The 27,778-nt window shown below is 39.8% G+C and overlaps 1 protein-coding gene across 1 annotated transcript in view; it reads right to left on the minus strand.

Annotated features, from left to right (window-relative positions):
- Nucleotides 1-550: 550 nt before the first annotated feature.
- DCLRE1B (DNA cross-link repair 1B) overlaps nucleotides 551-27,778 on the minus strand; it is a 28,701-nt gene continuing 1,473 nt past the window's right edge. The window contains exons 3-4 of the mRNA XM_006895724.1: nucleotides 27,309-27,491; nucleotides 551-1,617 (exon numbers count right to left, since the gene is read on the minus strand). Coding sequence (XP_006895786.1) covers nucleotides 551-1,617; nucleotides 27,309-27,491 — 1,250 coding nt within the window. The remainder of the gene's footprint in view (nucleotides 1,618-27,308; nucleotides 27,492-27,778) is intronic.

Raw genomic sequence — 27,778 nt, forward strand, 5'->3', positions numbered from 1 at the left:
GAATTGCGGCAGGAGCAGAAAGTAATTTGGATGGGGTCACAGCAAGTCAGTGACATTCAGAACTGGAACATGCTGCCTGAACCACCACTACCGTATTACACTGGCCACTCAGCACTGTGGTTCTTAACTTAAAAACAGAACCACCAAGGGACTTTAATCTGGAAAGAGGAAGATGGGAACACAAGGGATGGGATCTGACACAAAAGAACAATGGGAAATAATAAACTCGTGCGATTCATGCGATTCACAGTTCTGCATCCACAGAAAAGGGTTATGTGTTCAAAGAAGTCTGAGAAACACTGGGTTAAATGAAGTTAAATAGATAACGCTCCTGCAGGACTTCTCAGAGCTTTTAATGTACGCATGTATATGGTGAAAGGGTTGTAATGAAAAGTACTTTTCAAACAAACTCAACTACAAAAGTAAGGATTCCACAGGAACTGGGAAGTGCTGTTGCAGGGTAAGTCCTTGGGGATCCTGTGAAGACAGGAAAGTAAAGCCCTAAACAAACTGCTCCCTCAGTCACTATCATCAAAACTGCAGGCCTACATCAAACAAGGGTGCCATTCTGCACTCGCCTCTGTACCTCAGCGAGGGTTCTATGGTATTTTTCCACTTGCTGGTCAAAGCTCTTCGAACAGAACTCTGCCTGGAAAAAGTTCACTGGAGTCAGGAGGTATTTTAGTGCCAGACCCCTGAACTCAGTAGTCAGAAGAGGGGCAGTTGTGCCGCCGGGAGACAGGGCAGCATCCTGGTCCGTGCAAGCATTCTGCTTCCCTGGAGTTGCTGGACAAAGGCTGATTCCATTGGGTACCATGGGGGGTCCTAAACCTATTTCTTCTCTAATTTTTGAAGAGAGAAACATCTTATCTGTAGCCTTTAATGGCAATGACAGGCCTAAGGGGGCAGTCACCACAGCAACCATCCCCTGAGATGCAGAGACAAGGTCTGGCACATCCCGTTCTTTGCTGTGGATGTCTGGCAAGGGCTGCTTCTCAAGGCCCCTAGGACAAAGAGAAAGGTTCTCTTTCTTGACTATCTTCGAGTCCTTGTCAGGTTGACACTGATCAGCATCTTTCTCAAGGGATTCGAACACAACACCCTGGCTTTTAGGCTTTTTTAGCCTCTCTTCCAGTGGCCTGAGGAAGCTCTGTTTTCTATAGGAAGATCTCATATACTGTTGCACAGAGTCTGGAATCCGGGGCAGAGAGAGCCTCGGGCTCAGGCTGTCATGAAAGTAGTGCCTACAAGGCTGTCTACTGACAATTGGTATCACTTGGCAAGGCTTCAGTGCTGCTACAAAGGCACGGAGCTCAGAGTAGGAGGAATGGTCCGAGTACGGGATGATGTGGATATCAGGGTGGGAGCTGTGGATCTGCCGGCTTGTGGGAAGGATAGCAATGGTGGGGTGGGTCTGGTTCCAGTATTCCATGGTGGAATATCTGATGTCTGCATGGTCCACAGCATGGATGCGGCCGGCATTCTCCTCCACTGTGAACACATCTGCCAAACCCAGCAGCTGTACCAACTCCAGGCGCCGAGGACTCAACACCACCCATGTCCGAAACTCCAGGGCGAGTTGTTCCAACAAGGACTCCTTTCCCAGGCTGTACAGTCCTAAAATGTTAATAAGATTAGAGAAAGACAATTAAGTTACTGATGATTTTACTAAGCCAATGCTTAACAAAAATGCAAAGAACTCCTGCAGCAATTAGAGAAGAGGAGGTGGGCTATGTGACGATGCCGAGGGCAGGTCACAGAATCTACTCTGAATAGTCAGCTCAACAAAGAAAAGCAACTGAGTGTTAGGCATAAAGGAGAAAAAAAATAAATAAGAAGTTCAATTCCCAAGAAATAGAATCTGCCACATCTATGTTCACTGTAGCATTATTCACAATTGCTAACCCTTCCTGCCTCATCAAAAAAGATAAAGTGAAAACAACTATAAGATATCATCTCACCCAAGTAAGAATAGCAAAATTTAGCAGAATAGCAAACATCAAATGCTGGTGAGGTTTATTCACTATTGGTGGGAGTGTAAATACAACCACTAGGGAAGGTTGTATGGCACTTTCTCAAAAGGTTGCAAAGAGAAATACCATTTGACCCAGCAGTTCCACTGCTGGGAATTTACCCTAAAGAAACCATAACGGCCACCCAAGTAGATATATGCACACCCATGTTTATTGTGGCTTTGTTCACAACAGCAAAGAGCTGGAAAAAACCAAAGTGCCCATCAACAAACAAATGGACAGAGCAGCTCTGGTTTATTCACACAATGGAATACTATGCTACATTTAAAAACAAAGAACTCATGAAATATTATGCAAAATGGATGATCCTGGAGAACATTATGCTGAGTGAAATATCTTGGTCACAAAAGGACAAATATTGCATAAGGCCACTGTTATAAAATGGGACTGACATCAGGGTTGAGGGAAGATAGAAAAGGAGGGGAGGAATGATGTATATTGCATTGAAACAGATGAGGGAGAGAACTGTTTAAAAGGGATATATGAATGGGTATTGTTGTCATTACATAAGTCCAGAGAGAAGGCTTCATAGTGGAGTGGTCTTGGGGTGGGGAGGGATTGAATAACAGTTAATTTTAATGAGCATTTACAGAGATTTTGGATTTCCATTCATTCACTGTTGCACTTTTCTCCCTGCCCAACCTTCCCCTCCCAGTTCGCTCCTCTCTTTGAAAAGTAAAAGAAAAATTCTTTCTTTGGTATACAATCTCCCTGGCACACCTCCGACCGCCCCCAGTACACTCCACTATGCAACCTTAACTCTGGACTCTTGTGATAACCATAATACCCTATCCTATATCACTTTTAAATTATTCTCTCCTTCATCTGTTTCAATGCAGTTTACATAATTTATCCAGTTTTTCTCAGTCTTACCCCAACCCTGATGTCAGTCCCATTCTGCAAGAGTGGCACCATGCAGTATTCGTCCTTTTGTGACTGAGATACTTCACTCAGCATAATGTCCTCCTCCAGAGTCACCCATTTTGAATAATATTGCATGAGTTCCTTGTTTTTCAATGCAGCATAGTATTCCATCGTGTGAATATACCACAGCTTCTCTATCCATTCGTTTGTTGATGCGCACTTGGATTGTTTCCAACTCCTTGCTATTGTGAACAAAGCCACAATAAACATGGGTGTGTAGTTTTTCTTCTTTTCAAGGAGAAGAGTGAACTGGGGGAAGGGGTGGGTAGGAAGAAAAGTACAACAATGAATGACTGGAAAGTCTCTGTAAACTTTCATTAAAATTAATTTTAAAAAAAGTAGAAAAAAGAAGATAAAGTGACTAAATGGTCTTCAACAGATAAAAGGACAAACAAAATGTAGCATATACAGAGTCAAGTACTTTTCTTAATAAACCTCTTTGTTTGCACAGGGGGGAAAATGTAGTATATACAAATAATGCAACACTATATACCATAAAAAACAATGGTGAGTTCTCAAAATATTTTATAACATGGATGGAGTTGGACATAATGCTAAATGAAAGAAATCAATCACATAAGGGCAAATTTTATGATTCCATTTTTTTTCTATAATTATATTTTATTAATTTTCATAAACATTTACAGAGATTTTGGGCTTCCACTCATTCATTGTTGCACTATTCTCTCTACCCTCCTCCCAGTTTGTTCTTGTCCAAATGCCACAGTGCTTGTCAAAGCCAGTTCTGATTAATCTTCTTTGTCAGTGTATCCTTTGCCATTCCCTATCACTCCTCCCTGAGAGAGACTTCACCCTGAGTCATAAGGAAAAGGGCACGGCGTATTCTCTTAGCTACTTCCTGCTGAAAAGGGACGCTGTGGGTTTCAGGGTGAAGATCTTCTCTCACTACTCTAAAGGGCCCCTTTGGCAGTAGGAAACACATAGACTATTATGGAGATTGATTTTGGAATTCAGATGCACTCTTATTGATTGTGCTTGGCTGTACATGTACATATCCTTGAAGATGTATCATGGGGGTGTTGCAACCTAGAAGACACAAATTTGACTAACAAGTTATAAGTACATGAGTCCAAAAATTATGGAAAAGTAAAAGAAAAGATTCTTTCATTGTTTTACAAACCCTCCCCCAGGTCCCCTCCACCATGCAGCCCTCGCTCTAGTCTCCTGTGATGACAGAAATACCCAGTTACATCTCTCTTTTAAACGGTTCTATGATTCCATTTTTATAAGAAGTCAAAAATAGGTATATATTCAGAAGTAGGTATACAGACAGAAAGACCAATGTTCACTTGTGGGTATCAGTGATGGGTCAGGGAGAGAGGGAAGGGAATTATTTTTTAAAACATTGCCATTTTTATTGATGAGAAAAATTCCAAATAGTATAAGGACCACAGCCTGACCTAGGTGAATAATGCCACTAAGAAGTACTCATGAGATACCTCACACTACATACAAAATCTAATTCAAGATGGATCAAAGATCTAAGCATAAAATCTACAATTATAAAGGTCATCAAAGAAAAAAAAATAGGAGCAAACTTAGAAGCCCTAAACTGTATTATAAACTATCAAATATAAGTGAAAATTTAGTCACAAAAGGATAATTATTGTATAAAACCACTCTTATAAAAAAATAAACAGAAGTTTATATATAGAAAGAATCAGTGTTAGATGGTTATCAGAGATGAGAAGAGGGAGAAGGAATAAAAATTAGTTAAATAGATACTAATAGGTACCAATTTTATAATATTGTTGGATGCTGTCAAGTTGGAATCAACCCATACCTGATCCTCCAGTGGGTTTTCAGAGACAGTTAACCTCACAGGAGACTGCCCATCTCGAATCCCATGCATTGGGAGAGCAGTACAGCTAATAAAAGACATATGTTAAGATGGGTGAAAAGAAAGGTGGTACCTCATAAGGGGATGAAGAGCACACTGTTGTTGTTGTTGTTGTTGCTGTTATGTGCCATCGAGTCGCTTGTGACTAATAGCGACCCTATGTACAATAGCCCTAAACTCTGCTCTGTCCTACGCCAATCACACTATCTCTGACACTCCCATCCTGATTGTCCCAGTCACTGAATCAATCCACCTCATAGAGGGTCTTCCCCTCCTGCACCATCCCTCCACCCTCCCAAGCATGATGTCCTTCTCCAAGCACCAGTCTCTTCTCACAACATGTCCAAAGTATGTTAGATGGAGCCTCAGAATCCTTGCCTCCAAGGAGCCACCCAGTTTAACCCTTTCCAGGACAAATCTGTTTGTTTTCCTAGCAGTCCATGGTATTCTCAATACTCTTCTCCAGCACCACAGCTCAAAGGCATCAATTCTCCTTCTATCCTCCTTGGTCATTGTGCAACTCTCTGATGCATAACAAGTGATTGCGAAGACCATGGCCTGTATCAAACACACCTCAGTCTCCAGAGAGACACCATTGCTCTTCAGTACTTTGCAGAGGTCCCTAACAGCAGACTTTCCCATGGCAACGCGCCTTTGAATTTCCTGGCTACTGGTGCCAAGAGTGTTGATTGTGGAGCCAAGCAAACTAAAGCTGTGAACAATCTCAATCTCTTCACCATCCATCCTGATGCTGCCAATTGGTCCAGTGGTGAGAATCTTTGTCTTCTTGACATTGAGCCTCAATCCATATTGGAGGCTGCAGTCCTTGACCCTCTGCAGCAGGTGCTTCAAGTCCTCTTCAGTTTCGGCAAGCAGGGTTGTATCATCTGCATAACGCAGATTGTTGATAAATCGTCCACCAATCTTGACCCCACATTTCTCCTCATAGAGCCCAGCCTCCCGGATAATCTGTTCTGCACATTACTACTAAAAAAGGATAGATGGAGAAGTATAGAAAGATTAATGGAAATCAGAATTATAGGGAGGAAATGTGAATTCATTATGGATATGAAAATTAATGTTATAAAATAAATTGTGTATGAAGGGCAGAATGAAAAAAAATGCTGTGTAAACCTTCACTCAAACCACAATTTTTTTAAATTTTTTTATTTTTATTATTTTTGTGTGAGTGTACCATCAAATCAGATCTGACTGGTACAGGAGGAAATTGTCCCTCCTTCCCCGGCAGAGCATCTGGTGGATTCGAACCGTGCGCCTCTGGGATTGTAGTTGCAGGTCCTTGCCACTAGGCCACCAGAGCTCCCCTTCAAACCACAATTTAAACTCAACATTACGTTAAATTACAACATGGGCAGAGATGAAGACATTCAGATGGTCAATCAATAGAATTCGTTCAAGAATTATCTTGAATAAAAGAAATGTTCAAGATAATGACCTATGAAGAGAGATGCTAATCAAAACAATGACATATTATCTCACCCCAGTAAGTAATAATAGTAAATTTTAACAAGACAGTAAAACACATCTCATACACTTTTGATTGTAATATAAAATGGTACAACCATTATAGAAAGTGGTTTGGTGCTTCCTTAGAAAGTTCAGAATAGAAACACCATTTGGCCCAGCAACATCATTTTTATTGTGTATTGCTGAGTCGGAACCAACTCACAGCTGACCCTCTGGCAGGTTTTCAGAAGTAGTTAATCACATGGGAGGACACAGCCCATTTTTCTTCCAAGGAGCAGCTGGTGGCTTTGAATCATGTGCCTTCAGAGTTATAGCACAGCTTCTTACCATTAGGCCACCAGAGCTCCCTAGCAACACCACTAGTAAGTAAAAACCCCAAAGAAATAGGAGCCGCCAGACATACAACAATATGCATACCCATGTTCACTGTAGCATTCCATACAATAAATAGCAAAGAGACAGGAAAAAAGCCCCAAATGTTCATCAAAGGAAAAAAGTGGATAAACTAGATATACAATGAAGTACTATGCAACATTGAAAAAAAATAAGGAATTGTATATAAATAAAACACTGCATAACATAATGCATCCAAAGGACAATGTTAGGTGGGAAAATTCAGTCACAAAACAACAAATATGTAAGACCACTATTTTAAAAAGCTAAGGAAATGTTTACTCACAGATAGAATCATTCTTTGACAGTTACCAGGGAGAAAGGAGGGAGAGTGGAGAAAATATTATTAAATAGATTATGTGCTGAGTCAGAACCAACTCATAAATGACCTTCCAGTGGGGTTTCAGTCTGTAAATCACACAAGAGGAGACTCTCCATCTTTCCCCCTTGGTGTAGCCGGTGGATTCAAACCACATGCCTTTGAGCTGGCAGTGCTACTTCTCATCAGTAGGCCAGGAGAATGCCCTAAATAGATAAGACACATATTAAGATGGTGAAGGGTAAGGCACTATCCAATAAAGGGATGACTAGCACAATATCACTAAAGAAAGGGAAAGTACAGAGAAGTACAGAAGGATTAATGGAAATCAGAATCATAGGGAAGGAGTTGGAAAAGTGTAATTATATTGTGGTTACTGCAATTAAGACTATAGAAAAATGTGTATGAATGCTTGAGTGAAAATAAGAGACTGGTCTTTATTGAATTGATGATTTATAATGATAGTTGTACCAAACAAAGGTGGTCAATAAAGTTCATTTACACCTATCTCTGATCTTTTTTAAATTATCACAATAATTACCACATAATTATGAAATTTCAATGTAACAAAAAAATACTACTGACTTCCATTATCAAAACCCTTAATCTTTTGGAATAAATTTTAAAGCCTATAAAAAAAGAAAGAATATATATGGCATATATAATTTGGCAACAACATTACCAGTATCAAAAAAAGGAGTGTATGGTCATGTAAGTAGGTATACAGGCATGTACATTTATGGATACACATAAGTGAGTACATATGTATACACAGAAATATATATATAACTTGTTTGCTGTAGAGTTGGAACTGACCCTGAGCTTACCCTCCAACCAGTTTTTAGAGGCAGTTAATTGCTCGGGAAGAGACTGCCCATCCTTCTCCTGCACAGCAGCTGGTGGATTTGAACTACATGCCTTTGGGACTGCAGTGCAGCTTCTATGTATAAATATATATGTGCATACATTTATATTCATAGGGGACCAAACTGCAGATATTTCTCAGATATAACCAAACACCTTACTAGAATGGTTCTCTGGGTTTAAAGGCTTGTGACTTTGTATCATGGGATAGGTCAGTCAACTGGTATTACAAAGTTTATGTTTTACATCCTAATGAGGTGCTGTGTTGTGGTGTTGTTGTTGAGGTAAGCAATATCTAGGGTCTTAAAGCTTGGAAGTAGCCATCTAGATACAACTACTGGTCTCACTCACTAATAACAAAAGAAAAGGAAAGAAACCAAAGTCTCAGAGAAGAAACTAGTCTATAAAAAGTACGAGTCAGGAGCTCTGGTGTCCTAGGGGCAAGAAGCTGCACTGCAATCCCAGAGGTGCACAGATCAAATCCACCAGATGCTCTGCTGGAGAAGGAGGGGCAATCTCCTCCTGTACCAGTCAGATCCGATTTGATGGTACACACACAAGAAATAATAATAAAAACTAATAAAATTTAATAATAATAATAAAAAAGAAATAATAATAAAATAAAAAAAAAAATAAGAGTCAACATGACCCGTGGCCTCATCTACCAGGACGAAAGAACTAAATGGTGCATAGCTATCATTACCAACCATTCTGAACAAGGCCACACAGACTATGGAAGAACAAAAGAAAAACATGAAACAAAACTCAAATTCTTAAAATGTTCAGGCTTAATTGGACCAATTTAGACTACAAGACTTAAGACTATAGCCCTGATTCAAACTTGAAATAAACTTTGGTAATTTGGCTAAAAAAAAAAAAAAAAGACTATAGCCCTAAATTTATTATTATTATTATTTTAAACTTTGAACTGAAATCCTCCCCTGAAGACACTGCCGGCCAACTCTCTGATGCATAATACGTCTCTAGGAGACCAAAAGGTTAACAATTACTGTTAAGCAAAAACGAAAAGTAGTGTTTTGTTGTTGTTTTTTTTTAAGTAGAGTGTTAAAAAAGGATCAACCAGAACACAACTAAAGAGAATGCTGACTTATTATGCAAAAGGTATCTAATGTTGCTGAACAATCTATATAGTACCTGTCATATATAAACCTAATATTCTGTGGAAACTCTCACAGAAAACACAGTATTATTTTAAAAAGAAGCTCTATCTGTCTGGGAATGTAGACCTAAGGCAGTTAAAGGCAATGTTAGAGATACTCACATAGTAATACAAGGGTCCCAAAGAAGACCATCTATTGGTTGATGGAATTAGGCACTATTTTGTAAAAATGACAACCAAGCTGTCTTTTTTTCCACCCTCAAAGAGATTATTTTATTAAAAAGCATCATCATTCATTGAAAATTAACTAAAAATTCTGCTTGATAGCTTTTCAAACAGTTTTGATAGTCACTAACAGATATAAAAAAAATGTCAATTTTATTATTGGTCATTAAAAGATAATCACAGTCAACTACAGGGGAAAAACCCAACTAGAATAGACTGATTTCTCATTTTTAAGCTATTTCTTTTAATTAGTTTCTTCCACTTAGAAAGCAAATGGTTTGTCATAACCCTAGAAAGCTAAAGTTTTCGGGCTCTGAAAAGAGTACTGGGTTAACTAATGATTTTGTTTTAGGCTACACTGTGGCAAACACACATGTGCTGTCTGGAATCATCATGTAATTCAGGTCAAAGAATGTACTTGTTTCTCAAAGTACAAGATTGTAATGATTTTAGAAGTGTCTGCCTGGCTATGTGGTCCAATGGAACGGCACAGCCTTCTGTGACCAAATGAAGTAATACTGGAATGATCACTGCGTGCAGTTTCCTGATGATGCCTTAAAATGGAAAGGAGGACTTACAAACATAATATTATTTTGTGTAAAAAGAGAAACACTTTATACCACAGCACTGTGCAGGCCAGATTTCCAGGGTAAATCGGCCTTCTATCTTCTGATTTTTCAAGTTGTGCATGTAAGCACTGAACACATCCCTCCCAAACACCAGAGCTCACACCAGACACAGGAGAGGCAGCACAGCTCTCAGTCACAAGAGACCTCTGCCGGCCGTACCAGAGGCAGCTGTCCTGTGCCTAGGAATGCTGTAGCTGCAGTGCTGCCCTCTTTCTGCAGAACCACCCACAGGCCCCTGAACACCAGAATTAGCATCCTTCATGTGAAAAGTGGAAGTGAGAACCCCAATTGAGCTAAGAATGGGTCACAGTTAACCTGGCAGGGGAAGGGGGCATAGAAAAAGCTCTGTCCTATGGGGTCATTTTAAGTCCAAAATGACCTAATATCAGTGGGATAATCTCCTTCTAGTTAGTAGGGATCACTTTTCAGAAGTAGAGCACAAAGATTAACTTCGTAGTCCATCATAGTCTGAAAGTTCTGTTAACATCTGTTTACAGCCTCTGCAGTGCACAAGGTGCATGGTTGGGAATGGACTACATCTCTTCACAGAACTGAGACCACAGAACAAAAAATGGCCTGCTCTAAGTCCTATGGATCACAACAGTTCAGCTCACAACTGATCACTGGGATGCCAAAGCACTGGGCTGTGTTGCCTGCCATTCCCTGAGAAGTTGCCGTGAGTTGAGGATTGACTCTACAGCAGCTACAAGGATAGAAACAAGGGAATGGATTCTTGGGAGGTAAAAGAGGCAAAAAGAAATGGATAAGAACAATTAATGGATGACCAGAGAGGACAGTAAAAGAATGACGCCATGATCTTTAGTTGAGAAGAATGGGCTGATGAAGGTAGAAAGAGCTACTGGTGGAGACTCAGAATTCAGGGCAAAGAATAGGCTGAAGGGGGATGAGAAGTTTAGTTGTGAATGTACTGTGTTTGAGGTATCTATGATATAACTGTGGTAGATATAAATAAGTAGCTGGACAAAGCTGTTTGACATTCAGGAGATAAACAGTTGTCAAATGCAGCAGGGAAATTCTGAGCATATCAGTGGCTGATAATTATTCCAGTGGGGCCAAAACTGTATTTTGGACCAGAAAAAAGGAGGATTCTGGGTGTCAGAATTTTTTTTTTTTAAAATCTATCAGTTGTAATAGAAATACTTTAAATCTTTTTTTTTTTAATTTTTTTTTACTTTTGTGTGAGTGTACTGTCAAATCAGATCTGACTGGTACAGGAGGAGATTGTCCCTCCTTTTCCCGGCAGAGCATCTGGTGGATTCAAACCGTGAGCCTCTGGGATTGTAGTTGCAGCTCCTTGCCACTAGGCCACCAGAGCGCCCCAGAAATACTTCTACTCATAGTAAGAATATGACCAAATTAGGGCTTTTAGGAAGAAGGTATTATAACAATAGTGTTCTTCAATGGCTTGGGTAAGAAGCAGCCAGAAGCAAGAAATAAAGATCTAAATTTGGGTACTACTTATGGCAATAGAATAGCTGCTGTTTAATAAGTTACTATTAGATCTTTTCTGAAGGTCTGTTTTAAGTTCAGTTCAGCCCATGTATTCCTGAAAATAACTCAAGTACCTTTTTTGATCTACCTTATTTTTAGTCATAGCTCAAAATCTCCTTGCTGGGCACAAATGCAAATAATTTTTTCCCCTTCTTTCTTCTTATCTTTATTTCCACTTCCCCCACACCCTTTTAGGTTCTTTGCAACTAGACTGTAAGCCTACAGCGTCACAAACAATGTTTTTACTCATCTTTCTATTCCCAGAGGCTATCAGAACACTTGACATATTTTTGTTGTTTGGTAATATCGAGTCAGTTCCAACTCAAGAGTGACCCCACATGCAACAGAAAGAGTCATAAACAATTTTCACAAAAAAAAAAACAATTTTCACAACTTTCTATTTGAGCCCGCTATTGCACCACCGTGTCAGTCCATTTTGTTGACACTGTTCTTTTTACATGTTGTTGTTATGTGCCACTGAGTCATCTGTGACTTTATAGTGAGTCACAGTAGCTCTGAACCTATGTACAACAGCTCTGAACTCTGTCCTATCCTGAACCAATCTCACTGCCCCTGTTACCCTGGTTACTGTGTCAATCCCTCACATTCTGAGTCTTCCTCTCCTGCTTTGTCTCACTACCAGTATGTCTTTCTCCAGACATTAGTTTCTTCTGTGAACATGTCCCAAGTACATGAGATGAAGTCTCAATATGCTCCCTTATTTACTGAATTTATTTGTTGTGATTTGAGTGAACTCTTACAAAGCAAAATGGTTTTTCTTTCAATCACTCTTATGTATTTTGTTTCATAATATTGATACCTATAATGTATTCACATTTTCCCCACTTCTTCCTCATCATTCTTATTTCTATTAATCCTTCTATCCTATACCATCTTGCCTTCATTTTTTTGGCTTTCAAAATAAGCTGGAAGGCATATACAGAGTTACTAAAAGAATTGGTCAACACAGAAACATTTCAGGAAGTAACATTTAATCAAGAATCAACAGTAATGAAGGAAGAAGTTCAAGCTGCACTGAAGGCACTGGCATAAAAATAAGGCTCCACTTATGCTGAGTGAACTAGCTTAGTCTCAGAAGGACAAATATTGCATAAGACCATTAATACAGAAATAGAAAAATGTGTATGAGGATCTGAGGAGAAGGAGGGGAACAGAAGAGTGAGGACAGGCAGGGGCAAAATTATAAAGTTGCACAAAAAGGGGGGGATAAAGGAAATGGGTAAAAACTAGCTAGGACAAGGTAATGGGGGGCATAGTTCACTGGTGATTGGTTTTATGAATGGGAATGATTATACGAAGCACTGCATGAGTGAGGGATAGTGTGAAAACAATATATACAAACTTTGTAAGCAAATCAGTATAAAATGAAAATTTTTTTTACAGGTATAAACTGTTGTTGCCTGCGACTCATAGTGACCCTAGATACAGAAGTCCTGAAGCCTGCCCTGTCCTGAGCCATCTCACTGATTCCAACACACCTACCCCCATTGCCTCAGTTACTGTATCAATCCATCTCCTTTGGGGTCTTCCTCTCCTGTGATGTCCCTCCACCCTTCCTAGCATGACAGCCTTCTTCAAGGACCGATCTCTCCTGGCCACGTGCCCAAAATATGTGAGATGTAGCTTCAAAACCTTAGCCTCCAAGAAGAAATTTGGTTTCACCATCTCCAATACAGACCTATTTGTTTTCCTGGAAGTCTATGATATTTTTAAGACTCTTCTCCAGTACCACAACTTGAAGGAATCAATTTTTCTTCTGTCATCTTTAGTCATTGTCCAGATCTGTGCTGCATAGCAAGTAATTGCAAAGACAAAGGCCTTTATGAGAAGGAATGTGTCATCAGGATTGGAGGAAGGCTCACCAATAACCTGCATTATGCAGATGCCACAGCCTTGCTTACTGAAACCGAAAAGGACCTGCTACAGAAGGTCAAAGACTGTAGTCTTCAATACGGATTGAAGTTCAACTTCAAGAAACAAAGATTCTCACCACTGGGCCAATTGGCAGCATCATGATAAATGGAGAAGAGACTGAGGTTATTAACAGTCACAGCTTGCTTGGCTCCACAATCAACACTCTGGGCACCAGCAGTAAAGGAATCAAAAGATGAATTACACTGGGAAAATCTGCTGTTAAGGGACCTCTCCAGAGTACTAAGTTTAAATTACAGACTAAAAAAAAAAAAGGCTTCAGAAATTGATGGGAAACCAATTGATATATTTCAACAAACAGATCTATCTCTGGAGATGCTCACTGGTCTATGCCATGAAATTTGGAAGATGACACCTACATGCCTAACAGACTGGAAGAGATCCATATTTTTTGCCATTCTCAAGAAAGGTAATCCAATATGATCTGGAATTTATCAAACAGTATCATTAATATCACATGCAAGTAAAATTTTGCTGATGGTTATTAAAAAAACAAAACAAAACAACTGGAACAATGTATCAACAGGGAACTGCCAGAAATTCAAGTTGGATTCAGAAGGGGCCATGGCACAAGGAAGATCACTGCTGACACCAGACATGGATCTTGCTGAAAGCAGAGAATGTCACAAAGATATTTGTGTTTTACTGACTATGCAGAGACTGTATGGAACATAAGTAACTATGGATAACACTGAGAAAAAATGAGAATTCCAGAATACTTAATTGAGCTCATACAAAACCTGTAACAAGAAGCAGTTGTCAGAACAGAAGAACAAAGAAACACTACATGGTTTATACCAATAAAGGTGTACACTGGGGTTGTATCCTTCCTCTGTATCTACTAAATCTTTATGCTAAAAAAAAAATCTGAGAATCTGGATTATAAGAATATAGCACCAGGATTGGAGGAAGACTCATCAACAATCTGTATTAAGCAGATGACACAACTTTGCTTGCCAAAAGTTAAATAGTTATTATGTGCCATCGAGTTGCTTGTGACTCAAAGCGATCCTATGTACAACAGCTCTGAATCCTGCTCCATCCTATGCCAACCTTACCGTCTCTGACACACTGACTTCCATTACCCCAGTTACTGAATCAATCCATCTCATTGAGGGTCTTCTTCTCCTGCGCTGTCCTTCAACCTTCCCAAGCATAACGTCCCTCTCCAAGTACTGATCCCTCTTTGCAACATGCCCAAAGTATGTCAGATGGAGGTTCAGAATCCTTGCCTCCAAAAAGCAGCTCGGTTTCACCCTACCCAGGATGAAGGTGTTTGTTCTCTTAGCACCCTTTGGTATATTGAGTACTCTTCTCCAGCACAACAGCTCAAAGTCATCAATTCTCCTTTTGTCATTCCTAGTCACGGCTGAGCTTTCTGATGTATAGCACGTAACTGCAAAGACCATAGCCTGGATCAGGCATACTTTAGTCTCCAGACTGACATTGTTGCTCTTCAGTACTCTGGAGATGTCCCTGACAGCTGACTTTCTCAATGCAATTAGTCTTCTGATTTCTTGGCTGCTGGTACCAAGCGTGCTGACTGTGGAGTCAAGCAAATGAAAGCTTTTAACAATTTCAAACTCTTCACCATCTATCATGATGCTGCTAACTGGCCCAGTGGTGAGAATCTTCGATTTCTTGATGTTGAGTTTCAGTCCATATTGAAGGCTGCAGTCCTTGACCCTCTGAAGCAAGTGCTTCAGGTTCTCCTCAGTGTCAGCAAGCAAGGTTGTGTCATTTGCATAATGCAGGTTATTGATGAGTCATTCTCCAATCCTGATGCCACATTCCACCTCACAGAGCCCAGCCTCCCAGACGATCTGCTCTGCATACAGGTTGAAAAGGTATGCAGTGTTTCCTTGTTCTCTTCTGACAGGTGCCTCTTGGTCCAAGTATAGGTTTTGCATAAGCACAATCAAGTGTTCTGGGATTCCCATTTTTTTCAGAGTTAGCCACACTTTATTGTGATCAACATAGTCACATGCCTTTACATAGTCAATGAAACAAAGATAGACATTCCTCTGGTACTCTCTGCTTTCAGCCAAGATCCACCTAACTTTAGCTATAATATCCCTAGTGTGTCTGATACAGGCCATGGTCTTTGCTATCACGTATTATGCATCAGAGAGTTGGACAATGACTGAGGAGGATAGAAGGAGAATTGATGTCTTTGAGCTGTGGTGCTGGAGAAGAGTATTGAAAATACCACGGACTGCTAGGAAAACAGATTCATCCTGGAAAGGGTTAAATCGGGCAGCTTCTTGGAGGCATGGATTCTGATGCTCCGTCTAACATACTTTGGACATGTTGTAAGGAGAGAACGGTCCTTGGAGAGGGACAGCATGCTTGGGAGTGTGGAGGGACAGCGCAGAAGGGGAAGGCCCTCTATGAGGTGGATTGATTCAGTGACTGGGGTAATCAGGATAGGAGTGTCAGAGACAGTGCGATTGGTACAGGACAGAGCAGAGTTTAGGGCTGTTGTACATAGGGTCGCTATGAGTCGCAAGCGACTCTACAGCACATAACAACAGCATCCCTAGTACTACGACCTCTTCTAAGTCCAGCCTGTACATATGGCAGTTCTCTGTTGATGTGTTTGTTGTTCCAGTCATTTCTGGATAATTTTCAGCAGAATCTTGCTTGCACATTGCATGTGATATTAATCATATTGTTCAACAATTTCCACACGCTGTCTAGTCACCTTTGGAATGGGAACAAATATTAATCTCTTCCAGTCAGCTGGCCAGGTGGTTGTCCTCCAGATTTTTTGGCACAACCTGGTGAGCACATCCAGGGCAGCATTGAAATATGTCAATTGGTATGCCATCAATTCCTGGGGTCTTGTTTTTTGTCAATTCCTTCAGAGCAGCTTGAACTTCTTTCATCACCACAGGCTCTTCTTGCTCATATGCTGTTTCATGAAATTCTTCTGTGTCAGCCAATTCTTTTTTGTACAGTGATTCTGTATACTCCTTACATTTTCTTTTAATGCTTCCTGGATCATTCAATATTATGTCCATAGCATCCTTAAGCACTGCAACTTAAGGCTTGAATTTGTTCTTCAGTTCCTTCAGCTTAAGAAATGCTGAGTGAGTTCAGCCCTTTTGATTTTCTGACTCCAGCTCTTTGCATATTTCATTTTAATACTTTGCTTTGTCTTCCTTTGATGCCCTTTGAAATCCTCTGTTCATTTCCTTAATTTCTTGATTTCTTCCCTTTGTTTTGGCTTTTCGGTGCTCTAGTGCAATATTCAGTCTCTTCTGACATTGATTTTGGTCTTTTCTTCCTCCTCTGTCTTTGTAACGATCTTCTGAATTCTTTATTTCCTGCTTATTTTTTTTTAATTTTTGTTATTAATTTTAATGAATGTTTACAGACTTCGGATTTCCATTCATTCATTATTGCATTTTTCTCTCTGTCCATTCCCCTCCCCAATTTGCTCTTCCCTTTGAATAGTAAAAGAAAAATTCTTTCATTATTATACAATCTCTTCCCCCAAGTACACTCCACTATGCAGCCTTCATTCTGGACTCCTGTCATGATAATAATACCTCATCATATATCGCTTTTAAACAGTTCCCTCCCTCATCTGTTTCTATGCAGGATACATTATTTATACCCTCTTTTTCAGTCTCCCTCCAACCCCAAGGTCAGTTTTACAACAGTGGCACTATGCGATATTTGTCCTTTTGTGACTGATATATTTCACTCAGCATAATGTCCTCCAGGGTTATCCATTTTGTATACTATTTCATGAGTTCTTTGTTTTTCAATGCAGCATAGCATTACATTGTGTGAATATACCAGAGCTGCTCTATCCATTAATTTGTTGATGGGCACTTAGGTTGTTTCCAATTCTTTGCTACTGTGAACAAAGGTGCAATAAACATGGATGTGTGCATATCTGCTTGGGTAGCAGTTATGGTTTCTTTGGGGTATATTCCCAGTAGTCAAATGGTAGTATTTCTTTTATTTATTTATTTATTCATTCATTCATTCTTTTTATGTGTGTACTGTCAAATTGGATCTGACTGGTACAGGTGATTGTTCCTCCTTCTTCAGCAGAGCATCTGGTGGATTTGAACCGTGCACCTCTGGGATTGCAGTGCAGTTTCCTACCACTAGGCCACCAGAGCGCGCCCAAATGGTATTTCTATTTGCAACTTTTTGAGAAAGCGCCATACAGCCTTCCGTAGTGGTTGCACCATTTTACTTTCCCACCAATAGTGTATAAGGGTTCCAGTTTCTCCACAAGTTCGCCAGCATTTGATGTTTGCTGTTCTGTTAAATTTTGCTATTCTTACTTGGGTGAGATGGTATCTCATTGTTGTTTTGATACCTTTTTAATTCTTCATGGATGATATTCTTGATATCCTCCCACAGCCTCAAACCTGTCCCGGAGATAGTTTTGAAATTCAAGTGGGATAGACTCAAGGTCAAATTTTGGTTCCTGTGGATTTGATTTCATCTTCTTTAATTTCAGCATGAATTTGCATATGAGTAGTTGGTGGTCTGTTCCACAATCAGCACCTGGCCTAGTTTTCAGAGCTGATATTGAGCTCTTCCAGTGATACTTCCCACCGATGTAGTCAATCTGATTCCTATGTATACCATCAGAAAGTTAAGAGGACTTGAAATACTTGCTTAAAAAAATCAATGACTACAGTTTTCAATATGATTACATCTCAATATGAAGAAAATAAAATCCTCACCACTGAACCAAGAGGCAACATCATAATAGATGGAGAAAAGACTGAAGTTGTTAAAGTGACTTCATTTCACTTAAATTTATAACCAATAGCAAAGGTAACAACAAACAAGAAATCAAGATGAGCTGCATTAGAAAAATCTGCTGTTGAGGACCTCTCCAAAGTTCTAAAGAACAAAGATGTCAGTTAAAAGACTGAGGCATTCCTAATCCAAGCCATGGTATTTTCATGCTTCCTATGCATCTGAAAGTTGCACAACGAGTAAGGATGATAGATGAATTGATGCCTTTGAATTATGGTGTTGGAGTAGAGTACTGAATATCCCATGAACTGTCAAAAGACCAAATAAATCTGTCTTGGCGAAAGTTCAACCAGAGTGATCCTTGGAGGCAAAGATGATGAAACTCTGTCTGATGTACTTTTGAGTATGTTGTCAAGAGGTACCAGTCCTTGGGAAAAGACTTAATGCTGGGAAAGACAGAAGGTCAGAAAATGGAAGACCATTGACAGGACGGACAGGATGGATGGACATAATGATTGTAACAGTAACAAGGAACTCAAGTATATCAGTGATAGTAAGGATGGGGGCGAGGTAGCAAGATTGGGCAAGGTTCAGATCTGTTGCTCCTATGTTTAAGAGTCACACCTGACTAGATGGCACCTAAGAACAACATCATCCTACACTTCCCTGCCTTTGGGGCTTTATCCTTGGGCAAATGTTGTTCTTTTGGCTTTACAGGGTTGGTTAGTCTAAGGTATGAGTGACTCTCTGGTGTTACTGTTAATCTTATACAATGTCCATTGTGTAAGGCCCATCTATTGTTGAGTTGTCCTTGCCATGCTCATCAGTCTGATTCAGATCATGGTTTTTTTTTAAATCATTTGCTATGCATCTGAGAGCTGGAAAATGAATAAGGATGACAGAAGAATCAATGGCTTTGAGTTTTGGTATAGGAGGAGAGTAGTGAATACCCCATGGACTACCAAAAGAACAAACAGACACATCTTGAAGAAGGTACAAGCAGAACGCCCCTAAGAGGCAAGGATGATGAAACTTCTTGGGCATGTTGCTAGAAAGGGCTATTCCTTGGAGAGGGATATCATGTTTGGAAAGGTGGAGAGATGACAAAAGAGAAGATTTTCAACCAGATGGTCATGTATGTACTCCTTTTCACTTATCTGTCCAGCTTGCCTGACTGCCTATATATCTGCTTTTGATGATATTTCCTCATATTTCTGTCTTCCCTGTCTTTAGTTGGTATTGTGCTGCTGATGATTGTATATTACCTTTCCCTTTAGCCACCGTAATATGTGTCAATTATCTATTTACTAATTTTTACTCTTTCCCTTTCCTTCTCAGCTCTGGCACCATCCAAGAATGATTATTTCTGTATGTAAACCTTTATTTAGCTTTTCGTAAGAAGGGTTTTACTATGCTCCCTTCAAAGGAACATTCTAGGTCTTTCTCCACTTCTTTACTTTCAGAGAACGATTTCTCTCTCTCTTTCTCTCTCTGGAGTGTATCTTTTCTAATAAAACAGTCTTTACTTACTTGCATCTTTTTTTTTTTAAAAGGCACATTCTAGCCATACCTCTTCCAAAGTGTATTTATTTGTTTTCTGGAAGTCCATGGCATATTCAATACTCTTCACTAACATAATTAAAAAGGTTCATTATTCATTTTCCACCTTTAGTATGTGCATGGTTGTTGTTATGTGCTGTCAGATATGACTCATAGTGACCATGTGAACAACTGATCTGAACCTGTCCTACCTCGCACCATTCTCAATCATCTCTGATATACTTGAGGTCACTGCTGTAGTCACTGTGTCAATCCACATCTTTTGAAGGTCTTTTTCACTAACCTTCCACCTTTCCTTGCATGATGTGCTTTTCCAAAGAATATCCCCTTCTACCAATATGTCCAAAGTATGTGAGACAAAGTTTTGCTCTCCTTTTCTCTAAGTAACACTCTGGCTGTATCTTCTCCAAGACTTATCTGTGTGTTCTTTCGGCAATCCATGGGCCATTCGGTACTCTTTTCCAATGTCAGAATTCAAACGCATCAATTTTTCTTCTGTCATACTTATTCCTTGTCTACATCTCAGACACACAGTAAGTGATCGAAAAGACCATGCCTTGCATTGGGCACACATTAGTCTTCAAAGTCCCATCACTGCTCCTCAGTGTTTAGAGAGGTCCCTGACAGCAGACCTATCCAATGCAATAAGTCTTTTAATATCCTGACTGCTGGTGCCAAGGGTATTGATTCTGGATCAAAGTAAGAAGATATCATTGACAATCTCAAACTTTCCCCCATCTATCATGATGTTGCCTATCAACTTTGTTAGTGGTGGTTGTTGTTGTGTCATCGAGTCATTTGTGACTCACAGCGAACCTATGTACAACAGCCCTAAACTCTGCTTTGTCCTGTGGCAATCGCACCGTCTCTGATACACCCATCCCGATTACCCCAGTCACTGAATCAATCCACCTCATAGAGGGCCTTCCCCTCCTGCGCTGACCCTCCACCCTACCATGTATGATGTCTCTCTCCAAGGACAGGTCCCTCCTTACAACATGTTAGACGGAGCCTCAGAATCCTTGCCCCCAAGGAGCAGCCTGGTTTAACCCTTTCCAGGATGAATCTATTTGTTTTCCTAGCAGTCCATGGCACCCTCAATACTTTTCTCTAGCACCACAGCTCAAAGACATCCATTCTCCTTCTGTCCTCCTCAGTCACTGTCCAACTCTCTGATGCATAACATGTGATAGCAAAGACCATGGTCTGTATCAGACGCACCTTAGTCTCCAGAGAGATACCACTGCTCTTCAGTACTTAGGAGAGGTCCCTAAAAGCATACTTTTGCATCGTAATACATCTTTTAATTTCCTGGCTGCTGGTGCCAAGAGTGTTGACTGTGGAGCCAAGCAAACTAAAGGATTTTTACTTTTTTGGTGTTCTGATGCAATCCATATTGAAGGCTATAGTCTTTGATCTTTTGTGACATGTACTTCAAGTTCTCCTCATTTTCAGAAAGTAAGATTGTGGCATAATGCAGTTTGTTGATGAGTATTTCTCCCATCCTGATGCCACATTTTTCTTCACTGAGTCCAGCTTCTCAGATTACTTGCTCAGCTTATAGACTGAATAGGTATGGGGACAGGGTAAAGCCCTGATGCACAGATAGTAGACTGGGTCAGCTGCACTTTATTAATCTAAGTTAAATCTTTAAAAGTTAACACTTTTAAAGAGGTCTTTTGCAGCAAACTTGTCCAATTCAGCATGCTGATTCCTGACAAGCTTCCATGGGCATTGACCATGTATTCGAGTACAATGAAATCTTTGACAACTTCAATCTCTTTTTATCATGATGTTTATTGGCCCAATTGTGAGGATTTTTTTTCTCTTTATGTTGATGTATAATCCACACAGAAGACTGTAGTATTTGATCTTCAGTAATGTGTCAAGCCATCTTCTCTTTCAGCAAGCAAGGCTGTGTAATTACTATATCATTACATCTCCTCCAGGGTTTTCCTCTGTATTCCTTTCAACTTCTTTTGATGTTTCCCATCTTGTTTATTACTTTTTCCACAGAATTCTTCAATATTGCAACTTGAGGTTTGAATTTTTTTCCTTCAGTTCTTTCAGTTTGAGAAATGCTAAGCATCTTCTTCTCTTTTGAGTTCCTAAGTTCAGATCTTTGAGTATTTTATTACAATACTTTGTCTTTTCAACACACTCTTTCAAATAAGTTCAGCAGTTTTGTGCCAACATTTCTCTTATTTGCTTTAGCTACTCTATGTTTAAGGGCAAGTTTCAGAGTAATTTCTGACATCTATATTTGTCTTCCCACCCCCCCTTTTTAATGACCCTGAAGATAGGCGTTGTTGTGTACTGTCCAATCGAAATAGACTCATGGCTTTTTTAAAGAGGTTGTCAATTGCATGGAAAGTAATTGTCCATCTTTCTCCTGGGGAGCAGCTAGTAGTTTCAACCTGCCTGCTTTTGAGCTGGTCGTGCAAATCCATATCCACCAGACCACCTCATCTTTAATATTAATGACCTGAAATGGATCAGTCTTGGCCATTTTGAATCAAACAATCATATAGTCTACTAAACTGGGAATAACAAACAGAAAAGATTGGCAATATTTTCCTTATCAAAAGAATATTTCAAGATCTATCCTGAAACACAACACTGTAATAATATCCATATACCTACTAGGAAGATCAAGTCATAAGACTATTCTTCAAATACATGCTTCAGCAGTTTGAAAACATTGTGTGTTCCCAGAAAGAAAGACAGGCAGTCTTTGTCATAAAGACTTACAGCCTTAGAAATGTTAGCACCTTCTCTATAGAAGCAGATGGCTCCATCTCCATCAGGTTTCTAAGGCTGCAATGCAGTTTACGCACGAAGCACAACTGTATACAAGGGTGCTATGATAAAAGCTTGATTGATTTTGTAAATATTTAATAAGTTCTCAAGGAGTCCAAGAGCCATAGTAGGTTAAGTGTTAAAACTTCTATCCAAAAGGTCAACAGTTTGAACACAGTATGTCTTCCCAGGGAGAAAGTTAGGCAGTTTCTTATCATAAAGATTTACAGCCTTAGAAACCTGGTGGAGAGTGGTTATGAGTTAGAATTGACTCAGTGAAAAAGTCAACAATAAATTAATGAAAATCCAAAATCTCTGTAAATGTTCATAAAAATAAAATTAAAAAAAAAAGAATTGACTCAGTGACAATGAGTGGTATAGATTAGGATTTCTGGTGGTATTGTAATTAAGGTATTTATCTGCTAACTGAAAGGTTAGAGGTTTGAATCTATCAGCTGCTCTGTGGGAGAAAGATGAGGCCATCTGCTTCTATAAGATTTCCAGCTTTGAAAAAAAAAAGGAATGGGCTGTGGTACTGTAGAAGAAGAGTACTACTTAACATTAGAAGAGGCCATGGCAAGAGGGTTATCACTGCTCATGTCAGATGGATCCTGGCTGAAAGTAAGGAAAACTAGCAGAATGTCTATCTGTGCTTTATTGACTATGCAAAGGTATTTGACTGTCTGGATCATGACAAGTTATGGCTGACATTGAGAATGGGAATCCCAGAGCACTTAACTGTGCTTATGCAAGACCCAAACCTGGACCAGCAGGCTGTTGTGCATATGGAGCAGGGGAACATTGTATGGTTTGGAGATGTGAAGGGATTATGTCATGGTTGTATTCTCTCTTTGTACCTATTCAATATGTGTGCTGAACAAGTTATCCAAGAAACTGGACTCTATGAAGAGGAGTGTGGCTTCAGTATTGGAGGGAGACTCATCAATAACCTGTGTTATGCACATGACACAACCTTGCTTACTGAATATGAGGAGGGCTTGAAGTACTTGTTGCAGATCAAGGAATGCAGTCTTCAGTATGGATTGCATCTCAATGTCAGAAAACAAAGATTCTTACCACTGGACCAATAGGCAACGTCATGATGGATGGAGAGGAGATTGAAACTGTCAACAGCTTTATCTTGCTGGGATCCACAATTAACACCCTTGGTACCAGCAGTCAGGAAATAAGGAGACACATTGCACTGGGAAAATCTGCAGTTAGGGAGTTCTCCAAATTGTTGAGGAGTAGCAACGTCAGTTTGAGGACTAAAGTGCATCTGATTCAGGCCATAATCTTTCTGATCACTAGCTATGCATCTGAGAACTGGACAATGAATAAGGATGACAGAGAAAAAGAATTTATGCCTTTGAACTGTGGTACCAGAGGAGAGCATAGAACATTTCATGGATGGCCAAGAGAATGAACAGATATGTTTTGGAGAAGGTATGGCTGGAGTACTCTTTGGAGGCAAGAATGATGAAGCTTCCCCTCACCTACTTTGAGCATGCTGCTAGAAGGAGCTATTCCTTGGAAAAGGACATGATGTTGGAAAGGGTGGAGATGAAGCAGGATAGAACAGGGTTCAGATCTTTTATTCATAGGGTCATTATGAGTTGTACTCAAATCATTGGCACCTAACAACAACAACTGTGACTCTGAGGGCTGCTAGGAGCCAGAATCAACTTGATAGTATCGGTGGGTTTCTATGTCAGATTATTCCATTTCAAATTACAAAAGTTGATAAAAATCCATTATCATCTTTGGCATTAGTTGTTGGTACTAAGATCATATAGCTGTTCAATAATCTCTACAAGTAAAGTTCAATAAAACTGCTAACTTTCTCACAAGACTGATACTTCTTCATAAGCATTCAAACAATTCTGGGCACAAAGGCTATTTCTCAGACTATTCAGCAATTATCTTTCAATGCTTTTGTTTAATTTCACTTTGAAACTTCTTTCAGAGTTGGACATGTCCTCTTAAAATACAATGGTGATATCTACCAAATGCTCTGGGGAGAAAGAGGGGCAATCTCCTCCTGTACCAGTCAGTTCCAATTTGACAGTACACACACAAAAAGTAATAAAAAAATAAAAATACAGGGAGAGAAGTGCAGCAATGAATGAATGGAAAGCCAAAATCTCTGTAAATGCTCATTAAAATTATTAAAAAACAAACAAAAAATAAAAAACACCACAAAAAAGAAGCAAACAAAATTAAATGGTGGTACAACTTTTTCCTTTTGAGGATTATTATAATTTTGGAAACAATATTAGAACTAAATTATATTGTTTCATAATAAAAACTGATTTTCATAAACTATCTCAAAGGGTGGACAGTGTTGGCTGTAGCTTCCCGAGTAAATCAAGACTGGAAATAGGAGCAGCATCCACTTCCGAAATGGCTTGCCTCCGGAAACTCTATGTACGAACAGTGCTCAGGCTGTTCGTTCATAGGGTCGCTATGAGTCGTCTACGACTCGACGGCATTAAACAACAATCTCAAAGGGTAACCCCAAAAAAGGGGGTTCCCAAAATGTTTTGTACCATTACAGCACCCTTTGAATAGGCATGTAGCTTCTCCCCCACTCCAAGATATCTAATTTAAAGCACATTATTATTTAAATTCCATGTTCTTCTATGGGAATCAAGGTCAAATGGCACAACATAGTCCACAAAGAATGCTCTACAGTCTTCTCTAGCTAGTAGTGACAAATCTTTAAAGCTTGTGAGGGGTATTTAAGGGGTTATTGGCCTCCCTACTTCTGCAGTAAAGAAGAACGAAAACAATCAACTATACACAGAAACTACTAGTCCAAAGGACTTAGAAACTACATGAACTGAGCTACCATAATTTTGACATCAGAAGAACCAAGATGGTGCCATTCTGACCTTCAAGTATTTAAAATCTTTTAACAGTTCTTAGGACTTAGAACAACGGTTACATATAGATTTGAGTACAAAATAAAATACAGAAAGCCAAGAAGACTCAAAGCATTTATTTACTAAAGAATATCAAAGACTACCACCCTCAATATGGATTACATCTCAACATAAAAAAAAAACCAAAAATCTTCACTGGGTTAATTGGCAACAGCACAGAGGATGTTGATAGAGGAAAAAATGAAGTTGTCAAATTTTATTTGGATCCACAATCAACATCCACGGTAGTTGTTATGTACTGTCAATTCACCTGCGATTCATAGCGACCCTATGTACAACAGCCCTAAACTCTGCTCTGTCCTGTGCCAATCTCACTGTCTCCGACACCCCCACCCCTATCACCCCAGTCACTGAATCAATCCACCTCATAGAGGGTCTTCCCCTACTGCGCTGTCCCTCCACCCTCCCAAGCATGATGTCCCTCTCCAAGGACTGGTCCCTCTTTGCAACATGTCCAAAGTATGTCAGATGATAGCAGCAGTCAAAAAAATCAAAAGTAGGGTGGGGAGAGAAGTGCAGCAATGAATAAATGGAAATCCAAAATCTCTGTAAATGTTCATTAAAACTATTTAAAAAAATTAGTAAAATAAAATAAAAAGAAATCAAAAGTAAAAAAAAAAATCAAAAGATATGCTTTATCTAGAAAATCTGTACTCAAGGATCTTGCCAAAGTGTTATTAAAGAACAATGATGTCAACTTAAATACTAAGATGCACCTGAGCCAAGCCATAGTATTTTCAACTGCAAGTTGGACAGTGAATAAGAAGACTGAATTGATGTCTTTCTTTTTTTTAAAATTTATTTATTGTGCGTGTACCATCAAATCAGATCTGACAGGTACAGGAGGGAAATTTTCCCTCCTTCTCCAGCAGAGCATCTGGTGGATTTGAACCGTGTATCTATGGGATTGCAGTACAGCTTCTTGCCACTAGGCCACCAGAGCTCCACTTGAATTGATGTCTTTCAATGTGGTGGTGGCAAAAAGTACTAAATATCCCCTGAACTGCTAAAAGAACAAAAAAATCTGTCTTGAAAGAAGGAAACCAAGGTGTCCCTTAGAGGCAAGGATGGTGAAACTCTGGCCTCACATATTTTGGGCATGTTGTCAGGAGAAGTCAATCCTTGGGAAAAGACATCATGCTGAGAAAGGTGAAGTGTCAGAGAAAAAATGGAAGACCTTCAAGGAGATGGACTAACACAGTGACAGCAAAAACGGAACTGAGTGTGGCAGAGATTGCGAGGCTGGCACAGAACAGGGCAGGTTCAGATCTGTTGTTCATAGGGTCACTATGAGTGGTAGTTCAGTACAGGACATTTAACAACAACCACTTCCTTAGCCCCTTCCCTCTCGGGACACTTTAATCTTCACCTATTGTGCTCTTGTCACACTGGTTACTGTTGCTCAAACATATAAACAAAAGTTCTTTCTCATCTTCAACTACATCTGTAAGGAATTTATAGTTGTGTGTGTGTTACTGGCTGGGAGCAAAATGGGAGTGCAGGAGAAGTATGTACGTGCAGGAACACATTAAAAAACAAAAGGACAGACTATACTAGAAGATGAAGAGTTCTGTGAAAAAGTAGAACCATACAAGATCAGGAGTTAGACCCATAGTGTCCCTTTTCAGCAGGAAGTAGCTAAGAGAATACACCATCCTCTTTTCCTTATGAATCAGGGTGAAGTCTCTCTCAGGGAGGAGTGATAGGGAATGGCAAAGGACACAATGACAAAGGAGATTAATCAGAACTGGCTTTGACAAGCACTACAGCAATTGGACAATTAAAGATCAGAAGTTAGGAATGTGGGCTGAGAATGGCAGGCATGTTGCTTTAAATAAGGTAATCGGGTAGGTAGATATCTACACAAAAACTTGGGAGATGTGAGAATCCTCAAAGAATACATTAGCTTTGAGTGTTGTTGTTTTGTTTTTTAAAAAGGAACCACTCACCAATCTTTATATCATGCTGTGGGTATTTTCGAATGAGCTCGATAATCTGACGAGTAGCTTCTTCTTGGGAAGGAAGAACCAAGGCTGGATTGCAGTTGGTGTTGTCTAGGTATAAGGTATGGATCTGCTTCCCCAGACTCAGGACCGGCTCCTTTAGCATGGATGGTGTATATCGAAAATCACCTGGAAGAAGAATATAAGAGGGACAGAGGCTTTCTGGGGAACCCCAATAACATCTTCTGTTCCAGGGAGCCTCAGGTCTTGGGGAGCTTTTCCTGATTCAGGAAATGGCTAGTTCTTGATTCTAGAGGAATCAGCAAGGACAGTTTCTAGTCACTGGAAGGACCACAGAGACAAAAGTCAAAAGATGGTGGTCTAGTAGCAAGAAGCTGTGCTGCAATCCCGAAGGCGCACAGTTCTGTGCCAGTAGGATCTGATTCGACAGCACACAACAACAACAACTAGAAAGA

The sequence above is a fragment of the Elephantulus edwardii genome, unplaced genomic scaffold (assembly GCF_000299155.1).
Source record: "Elephantulus edwardii isolate Elephantulus edwardi_28Jun2011 unplaced genomic scaffold, EleEdw1.0 scaffold00174, whole genome shotgun sequence".
In the NCBI taxonomy this organism is placed as follows: Eukaryota; Metazoa; Chordata; class Mammalia; order Macroscelidea; family Macroscelididae; genus Elephantulus; species Elephantulus edwardii.